This window comes from Lygodium microphyllum, chromosome 18 (genome assembly GCF_053477565.2).
Source record: "Lygodium microphyllum isolate KBCC chromosome 18, Lygodium_microphyllum_v1.1.10, whole genome shotgun sequence".
In the NCBI taxonomy this organism is placed as follows: Eukaryota; Viridiplantae; Streptophyta; class Polypodiopsida; order Schizaeales; family Lygodiaceae; genus Lygodium; species Lygodium microphyllum.
This window is the reverse complement of record NC_141152.1, coordinates 108,083,502-108,093,560: the sequence shown is the minus strand read 5'-3', so window position 1 is coordinate 108,093,560 and position 10,059 is coordinate 108,083,502. Positions and strand designations below refer to the sequence as shown.

At 41.4% G+C, this 10,059-nt stretch overlaps 1 protein-coding gene across 2 annotated transcripts in view; it reads left to right on the top strand.

The window, feature by feature from the left end:
- Positions 1-3,049: 3,049 nt before the first annotated feature.
- The window catches only part of LOC148021244 (uncharacterized), a 30,324-nt gene continuing 23,314 nt past the window's right edge, over positions 3,050-10,059 (top strand). The window contains exons 1-3 of one of the 2 annotated variants that reach the window (XM_087699077.1): positions 3,050-3,346; positions 5,384-5,549; positions 5,762-6,014. In XM_087699077.1, the coding sequence (XP_087555203.1) occupies positions 3,145-3,346; positions 5,384-5,549; positions 5,762-6,014 (621 nt within the window). In that variant the 5' untranslated portion in view covers positions 3,050-3,144. The remainder of the gene's footprint in view (positions 3,347-5,383; positions 5,550-5,761; positions 6,015-10,059) is intronic. The other variant, XM_087699078.1, reaches the window with a different exon arrangement.

Sequence of the window (10,059 nt, the reverse complement as noted above, 5' to 3'; positions counted from 1 at the left end):
AGATTTCGGCCGAGTGATAGATCTATGATGTGGTTTCGGTTCTATATGGTCTCTCGGTTAGTTTCAGGGTCTACACGTTAAAATTTGAAAAAAATCTAAATTCGGCCCAACAGTCCGAATTGCAGGGACCAAATGCTCGATTCAGCCCGCTCGAATGGCTAAGGGCCGAATGAGAAAGTGCCGAATGTAACTGGTCCGAATGTCAAATTCAGCTAGTTCGAGTGGTGGGTGTCCGAGGGCCAAGTGGCCGAGTGGGCTGAGAGCCGAGTCAGGTTGGATTGAGGGTTGAATGGTGAATTCAGCCGGGCCGAATGGCAACTTGTCCGAGCGGGGTTGGGCCAAATATCAAGTTGGTCCAAATGCTTGATTCGAACGGGCCGAGCGGAGGGCATTCGAGTACGATGGGCCGAATGGTTGATTCAATTGAGGGCCGATTGGTAACTTGTCCGAGTAGGATTGGCCGAGAGCTTAGTGTCCGAGTGGACCGAGGGCTGAGTGGCCAAGTGGATTGAGTGGTCCGAGGGCCGAATATAGGACACGGGGCCGATGGCTGATTTTGGGACTCGGCCCAAAATCCTTGTCAGTCGGACGGGCCGAGAGAGACGCGATTTTCGCCGGACTCCACGAAATTCGTCGCGCTGAGCGATTGAGGCCTTCCTACTGGTTGAGCACCTCCAGATCCAAGCTACTCATGCGAGGAAGGTGTGGAATTACCTGTGGTGGGCAAAGAACTCCTCGATCACAAGATCGAAGCAAGTCCACGCAATGGAGCTTTCTCTCTCTCTCTCTCTCCAGCTCTGCTGAAACCCTGCAATGCAAAATGTGGCCTTCCTTGCCACTCCTGGGCCCTCAATACCCTGTCCAAGCCTGCACTCACCTTATTCTTGCTTCCCTCACCAATACTTAACCCAAAATTTTATTGTTTGCCCTTCTTTTCCCTATTTCAGCCTATTTTACAACAACATAAAACCCTACTGCGTGCTCCAATGTTTTGCTCCTATCCTTCCTAAGGAGATCGAATACCTCTTCAAACTCCCTCGCTTCCTACCTATTTACCTTAAGTACCGGTTCGGGGAAAATTCTACTTCGATGCTCGATTCGAAGCGCGCAAGCGCTCAAGGCTTGAATCAGTTGTTCCCATCAACGGAACCAAAATGTGGGAGCTCTTGCTCAATCGCCAAGACCCACGGATCGCTTATTGCTTCAAGCCTTCCAAGCCGAGCACTAATGGCTACCTCTCACATAGCTGACGCGCCGTCGATCCTCTCGGGGTGTAGTGAGCTTACCTCCATGCCGATCGAGTTACCTCCTCTCCCGCACACTCCGATAGCTCCACGATCCAAGTGCAAGCTTCAAGTATGCTCCATCCTCAAGCTCCGTGCTTCAAGCTCCATTGTTAGGAGCAAGAGAAGAGAAGAGAAGAAGAGAGGAGAAAATGGAGAGCTTCTCCTCTCCGGTCCCTCACCCTCATACACTCGCTCCCTCACACTCTCACACTCCCTCTCTCAAGCACAAGCTGAAGCAAGCAAGCAAGCAAGCAAGAAGAAGAAGAAGAAGAAGATGAAGAAGAGAACCACTTTTGGCCACACACAAGAATGAGCTTCTCATTCACTTTTCAACTTTATATACAAAACCCTAAATCCCTTTTGGGTGGTCATCCCCTTATTCCCTTATTTACATGGCCGGCCATGGCTTATGCCATTTTTTCCATTGTCCTCCTATCTTCCTAGATTCCTTTTCACTGCCCGTCTACATTTACAAATTGCATGGGTGAGAGGCCGACACTCTTAAAATAAATCATGGTGCGCCTTGCATTTTTTTACAACAGTATAGACTCGCACTTTTTTCTCATGCACCTTTTTCCTTGATTTAGGACTTTTCTGCATTTCTTGTGTTTCCAGATTCTTCTTGGCACGACTTTGTCTTCTGTTTCACTTTTGCCTTGGCCTTGTCTTCTGCTTTAGATTTTCTAGCTTTTCCACCTTGTTCGTTTAAGGGTTAACCAAATGTTTGAATATTGCCAAAACTAGCCAATCTGCTTGCCTACGTGGCAAAAAATGGGCTGACCTACCAAAGATATTATTGATTACAGTAAATGCAAATTGACTACACAAGCTACTTGTGAAAATGATGAGGTGGTGTGATTAAGAGTAGTAAAATGATTAGAAAACACATAGCAAAAGTACACTAAGCTATTAGAGGTCCAATGCTTGGATGAGAAGGAAATGAGAGAGAGAGAGAGAGAGAGAGAGAGAGAGAGAGAGAGAGAGAGAAGAAGAAGAAGAAGAAGAAGAAGAAGAATAAGAAGAAGAAGAGAGAATATGAATACAGAGAGAGAGCATTATAGAGAGAGGAAATATAAAATTTAAAAGAGAAAAGAGAAAGAAAATATTTTTTTAAAAGAGGATGAAGAGAGAGAGAGAGAGAGAGAGAGAGAGAGAGAGAGAGAGAAGAAGAAGAAGAAGAAGAAGAAGAAGAAGAAGAAGAAGAAAGGAAACAAGAGGAGAGGGAGAGAGAAAAAGAGAGAGAGAGAGAAAGCGGGGAGAGAAAAAAGGTAGAGAGAGAATTTTACGTTTGATGAGAGAGAGAGAGAGAGAACAAGGAGATAAAAGAATGTAAACTAAAATAAAAGGTAAAGAGAGAAAACAATTGACATAGGCAACTGAGAGAGAGAGAGAGAGAGAGAGAGAGAGAGAGAGAGAGAGAGAGAGAGAGGGAGGGGGAAAAAGAAAGAGAAAGAGAAGAAATGAATTGTTGAGTGAAATATAGCAACTTTGTTTGCCACTTCGTGACAAGGTGGCCGCACGTGGAATGCTAGTAAGGTATTGAGCAAATTGCTTAGTAAGTTGATCACATCTTTACATAATATAAATCTATCTTGGCATTAAAGGGAAAAGGGTTTCTCGTAACTTAGGTAGAGAAATTAAGGAAATTTACAACTTCCTTCTAGCCTCATTCTTAGTTACTACAAAGAAATGTGTTAATGTGAACTCTACCCTGAAGTATAATTATGGCCTTTAAAAACTCAAGCCGAGGGGTTTATGGAGGGCTTAAACGTCCGAACTAACGAATTCCAGCGAGAGAGAGAGAGAGCGCATTCATAATTACGAAAAAGAAGGAGCGTTCAGAGCAGCCATAGCCTCCATGCGACCCCTCCTTCGAGCAAGACCATGGCGACAGACTTCCCCTGCTATTTTCCACACCTTTCGAGCCTCATCCCAGCTCGTACACCCGCACGGATTCTCCACCGTGGCCGCACCTTCAACAGCTCCGTCCTCAACCAACTACATTCCCGGTCGTGCAGATGCTGCCGGGACAGCCGCATACGCACAGAGGAATCCTGCAGGTATCTATTAAGCTTCTCGCTAAGCGTATTGTTAGAAAAGAAAGCAGCTGCATCTAGAATTGCTGTACAGTGAGACGATGACATTTTGAGGGACAACAAACTCTTATGTCTCATGGTGCGCATTCTTCGAAGTACAGCTGCATCCAGTGCTGCTATACAGTGACATGATGGACCTTGAGGGAAACAGATTCTCATGTCTCAGTGTAGTGCACTAGATAAGGGAGTGTTTTTGAGGGGAACCGATTCGTCTCATGTTGGAATACCCTATTAACATCATAGTCGTCAACCTGGTTTAAGGTAGCTTCAGTCGTTTTCTTGGAGTGCTTAGGATTTCCTTTCGGATTGTGAAGCATCTTGTTTTGTTATCCCATCCTGACATGTTTAAGTGATTTCAGTGCTTAGGGATTCCCAGGCTATCCTATTTTTCTAGTAAAAGGTTATTCTTTTTAACTATCCCTGGTTGGGACTATACATTTGCTGCAAACTTACAGGATGAAAGGCCAGAGGAAGCTCACATGTCACAAAGTACAAGTACATTGATTAGTACTATGTTCATGGACGCGTGCTATTGACATTCGGTGATGTTTGCCTCCAGAAGCTTTTCAGCCTTTTATTAGTCAGCTTCAAAGAAAGTGATTGATTATCTAGTGTGGATTTATGTGCTCATATATTCCTTCTTCTACCATAATAATTAGCTGGGTAGTCTTTCAAAGACCAGACAGTGGTTAAAGCTACAATTGAGGATTTTTGTTCTACATGTGGCATTGGTTCTCTTGAATGTTTAGGTGCATTCAAACCATAGCTCATGGTGCAGTCACACCTTGAGGACCTATCAGAAGACAGACAGCTTGGTTGAAGTGCTAGCTATGGACTGCAGGTTTAGAAACAGCTAGCATTCAGACATATAAATGGGAGCTTATCATTTAATTACGATGACATCTGGTCAGCCCTCAGGCATCACAGTGGCTATTTGCAGTTAGACTGGCTGCTTGCACCAATCGTTGCTTTTGCAGCTGTCAGGTGTGAAATCTAGATGGAGAATCCCTTTTTTTGTTTTATGCTACTGACGTTTGATAGCCCAATCCTTATGTTCTTCAAGGGGTATTCTTGCCCTCTCAAAATTTTCTTGACTGTGACAGATTTCTCTTGGTATAAATACAGTTTTACCTTAGAACTCTATCTAATTTAACTTGGGAGCTGAGAACTATCTTTTTCCAGGATGATTTTTGAACTATAAGACTTACTCATTGTTCGACTCCTATAATTGTACATATAGTAACTCTATATTGCAAGGGCTTAATGTGGCAATTAGGAGGTGGTTTTGCTTGGCCAAGCTTATTGCACTTGAAAAGTCTTTATGCTTGCTTTACAGTATGAAGATGCTAAACTTTAGTGCAAGATGCATCTTATAGAAGGGCCATGGCCATTTTTTCAAGTGCATTTGTAGATCTACTCAATGGCTAAGGGGGTGTGGCATGGAAAATTGAAAGACTCTGTGCCATAAGGATTGAGATGGTTGCAAATTAATTCCCTGATCTAGGACATTTCTGGGAATAAATGTCAAGCATTAAGGCTGATTTGCATAGGGTTTAGATCAAATTTGAAATATGAATCCATTGCCCGATGCAGAACTGAGTGGTATGGCCTTGTGAAGCACTGGTGAGGTGGGATACAGATAATGTTCCATTTCTGAAAACAAATGTCAAGAATAAAGGCTGCTCTGCATAGGTTTTAGATAAAACTTGAAAGTCGAATCCATGGCTTCATATGCAGTTGCCTCCATAACATGTAGTCTTGACATTCCTGAAAAGTGGTGGGTTTGAATATTTGTAGTTGATTAGTATGAAATGTTTAGACTATATCTGGGCTTTTGCATGAATTATTAGAGCAGTATTTGCAAATGATTTGTCTTTAAGCAACTTGAATGATAATTTGCAAGTCTCATCAATGTATCTCTTTTCATGCCGATATATTTGTTTTATCATTGTTCGAGTTTGTCTTCATTCAGATGTCTCATTTAGTTCCCATTTTTTATAGGACCTGGCCACTTTAGAACCTTGAAAATTGGAGGTGAAACAGGTGATCTTATTGTTTCATCCCTTGCACATGGGACTTACCTTGGTGGTGATAATGATGCAGAAGATAGAGAGTACATAGAAGCTATAACAAGAAGTTTGAGTCTTGGTATCAATGTAATTGATTGGTAAGCTTTAGTTTGGGTTTTCAATAAATGTTACGTTTGAACAAAATGGTTGGCCTTAGAAAATGTCTTGTTTTCCAGAATTTTTTAAAGGCTCTTTTTTTGGGGGTTTTTTCTTTCAATGGTTATGTGTGCTTTTGTGAATTAAAGCTTGAAATCACCTACAATTTAATTCTTCCTTCTTAATGACACTATTCTTTGGTGATTTTGTTAAGTGCAAGCAACTTCCGTAATATGCGAAGCGAGCTTGCAGTTGGTCAATGCTTGACGAGGGCCATTCAGCAGGGGAGAATCAAACGTAATGAGGTGGTGGTTACAACAAAAGGAGGCTTTTTGACATTTGACTATAGGGAAGATATTGAGCCTCGCACACACATAGAGAATACTTATGTTAAAACAGGCCTATTTCAAATGAATGAATTTGTGGGAGGTTGTCACTGCCTTTCTGCACCGTTTATCAAGAACCAGGTTAGTGCTTTTTAGGGATGGTTTTAAAAGCTTTTTTGGACTTGTATATCATTTAGATAAGTCATTTGAGATCTATCCATACAGCATTACATGTTCTTGCTGTATGGTAATGTGGACTTGCCAGTTTTGCAGCTTTCTTATTTTTAAACCAATAACATAGTAAGACATATTGCACTGATTGTGGGATTTGAGTGGGTTTCTAGACCAAGCTGTGGCATTCAATCAGTGGCCTCACCTAGGAAATCACTGATGACATCAAATATGAGGGGTGTTTTTAACATGGCAAGTGAGTGAACAATCATTCTTAATCGTGCTTTGGCAAACAAAGAAATGCAGACTTGAGATTATCAAATTGAAAGCAGTACAGATTCAATCACCTATTTAATGCACATCACAAACAGGAGTAGCACAATTGAGGATAGTTGGAATTGTAGTGGGAGTGTGTGACCCTGTTGGATTGAAGGCAAATATAGAGACTTGCACATTTTGATGTATAGGGAATACCATATTGGGGTGAGGTATCTCAATTCTCAATGGGTGCCTTCGATGGTGTGTGTGTGTGAGTGCGCAATGGAAGAGAATTGTGAACATGGAGAGGGAAGGCAAGAGAGACAAGATGAACGGAGATAATGAATGAGTGGAACTGCACTGATCTGAAAAAGAAAACTGAATACAAGGTTGCACTGATCAGCTCCTGCACCCTGCTGATATACATCAGTGAGGTTGCCAGAATGGGTAGGGAGAAGCTGGAATAGCACGCTGAGAATAGGAGAGTGGAGGTGACCAATGCTGAATGTGAGGGCACACCCAAAACCGGCTGACCAGCTGCAAAATGAAGTGAAATGACTGTCTAATCTGCTGCAGGTGCAAATAAACCTGGCCTACCTGCATAAAAGCTGTTGCTAGCCTGCCATGTGGCACAAACTGCATTTCAATCCTACTCGGCAAGTATAAACACATCTAGAAACTGACTGATCAAGCTGGAAACTGAAATGTGCAAGCATGCAAAGTCGCTAGAGCTTCTTACCCCCTCCATGAAATGGGCGGGATGATCAACAATGACAAAATCCTAGAAAATAAAACAAAAATATAAGGTCATGATTGCACAAGTTCATCTAGATGGATATAGCAACCAGCATACAATGAATGACATATCATGTTTTAAAAGATATTATCTATAGAAATAACCAAATAGCTCGAACCTCTGATTGAGGAATAGCCTTTATAAAAATATTTGTCAAAATGACTTTTGAATAACCAGCCTAATCACAATCCATGAATTTGTGCATAAGTGAAGAAACAACCTTGAAGAAAAGGCTTAAATCCTTGGTGTCCTTGAGGTAAGTAAAGCCACTCTTTGCTGTTTGCCAATGATTGACAAAAGGGTTGTCAATGATGATGTTTGATTGGGCAACTAAATGCTTTGTTGGTGATGGAAGTATGCCCCCCCTCAGTGGTGACAAATTGGGGAGCCAAAGGTGGATGAAGGACACCAATATAAATGATAGGAGGTGGTTGCTGGAAATGATGTTGTTATGTTGCAATTTGGATAGCACTGATCCCAATAATAAGCAAGTTATCAATATATACAATAAAAATCACCAATTTGGATAGTACAGATCCCAAGAATAAGCAAATTATCAATATATACAATAAAAATCAGCAAATCTGAAATATGTAGCACTAAAGGAACATGTGCCATAAAGGATCACCCACTGAAGGAGCATGGTCAAGAGAAATTTTATCATGCTATTGATCACAAGAATCAAGACAATAAAGTTTTAATGTGAGAGTGCCAATCAATACAATGGAAGAAGGTACTTGATCATCATAAACCACACACCGAGGGCCATCAAAGAGAACACGAAAGCTTGAAGTAGCAAGGATTGAGATGGAAAGAAGGTTCTTCTTAATGCCTAAACCACACACCGAGGGCCATCAAAGAGAACACGAAAGCTTGAAGTAGCAAGGATTGAGATGGAAAGAAGATTCTTCTTAATGCCTAGCACATAAAGGACATCTTGTAATTTCATGGAAGTGTCAAAAATAGTAATAAGTTGCACATTACCAATACCTTCAATTGCATAAGAGGCATTGTTTGCACACAAGTATGCCTCCTAAGTACATGAGAAATTGATAAGAATAGTTCTCGAGAAGAAGTGATGTGCTAAGAAGCACCATTGTTAAAATACTAAGTAGAAGCTGCATCAGTGATTAAAAAGAAAGCATCATGAATAGAAGGCTTGTTTTTGACTAACGTGCTTATTCTTCATTTGATTTTCATCTTTTCCATGATGGTGGGTAGAAGAGGCTTGTTCGGTTTCCATGGTAGCATTGTGGCTGAGATGGCTTTGTTTTTTTTGCAATAGGAGAGAGATAAGATGGTTGAAATTGTAGGTAACTTCGTAACTTGGTCGCCCATAGTTACCAACTGCAAGGTGGTAGCAAAACTTTGATATGATTTTGGTAGCTTAGGCCATGCTAGTGAGATAGGTATCCATGTTACCTCCTTTCACGTGAATGTCTTCTAGTTGCTTACTTACGTTAGCAATGCACGGTTCATTGTGCACTTGATACAATGATGCAAGCTTATCCCATACATCCTTGGTTGTCTTGCAAGATCGAATGTTTGGAGTGATACAATAGACACTCGGTTGGCCCCAAAATTGGCACGCCTTTCGGTATTTCTTTAACTTTGATTGCTAATGGACAGTGTACAATTGAGATTTCACAATCTCCTTTGCTGATCCAAAGTCCCTTGTTGTACATACAACCAATAAGCAATTTGGCCAATTGCCCCTTGATTTTCACCTAGGACTTGCATAAATGGAACTGCCAATTGGCTAAATGCTACCTGTCATGAGGACATGTATTTTTGAAACCTCACTTAACATGTGGATTAATTTTTAATCACATGGTTAAGTAAACATTGCACATGTGAGCTGTAATTGGGGTTAGAGTAAAATTTAGGAGCTTGGGACCCAAGGAAATCACGAGATGTCAAAGGTAAAAGTTGCTATAAGTTATGCTGCATAGGTACTTGATGGTATTTGGTGTCAGTTGTTGGCCTAGGTCATTCATTTGGCCGTAAGTGTCAGTCTCGGTGACACTGGAGAAGTGGTGTTTAATGGTACCTAACGCCAATTTGATAGTCAAAGATGGTTCAGAGACACTCGGGAATGAAAGTTACCTAGCCAAGTTAATTATTGGCCAGTTAGATTATTTTTCAGGACATCGAAATAATTATTAGATTAATTTTCAGTATTTAAAGACTGAAAATTAATATTTAATTATGGCTAATACTAGAAAAACCATTTGGGAAGGTTGCCACTTGTTAAAAATGCCCATGCAAGACTGAAAAACGTTTTTAGAGGCTGGAGAGAGCCATTTTTAGTGCATTCAGCTTGTAAGAGAGAGGGAGGAGATGCTGTTGGTCTGATTTGCAGCCATTGGAGGACCTTCTGAGGCAGCTAGGGGTAGGAGAAGACCAATCAACAGCAGGTGATAGCATATACAGGCTGTTGAGACAGGGCAACAACAACAAATGATTGATTTTTTTCAGTTCTTTGCATCTACAAGTTGTGTGGCAGGGTAGTAGTTGCATTTGACTGATTTTCAGTCATTCTTCGCGACTAAACTCTGAATTTTCTTTCTCTACAGCTTTCTCTCTCATCTCCCAGCCATTTCACAGGCTTGCTCCGAAGATCTCAGCATTTGGACCTTTGGAGGCTGAGAAATTGCAAATTTCTCTACTGTAAACTCTAATTTACAGCAGAAATTAGGGTTTAGCAATAGCCTTGGGAAGCGTGCCAAAAATTGGAAGCTCCAAGATTTGGATTCAACAAGGCTGAAGGTGAATTTCAGCTGAATTCAGGTGGAGGACTAGTCGGCCATTGAATTTGGGGCATTTTCATCATCTATGAAGTGGGTAAAGGCCAATTGAGTGCCCAAATCAAGGGGCAAAATAGATTGAAGACTTGTTGGTCACTTTGGACAGCAAGGGGAGTTGAAATACCAAAAGGGGTTGGGAGAATTCCATTGTAAA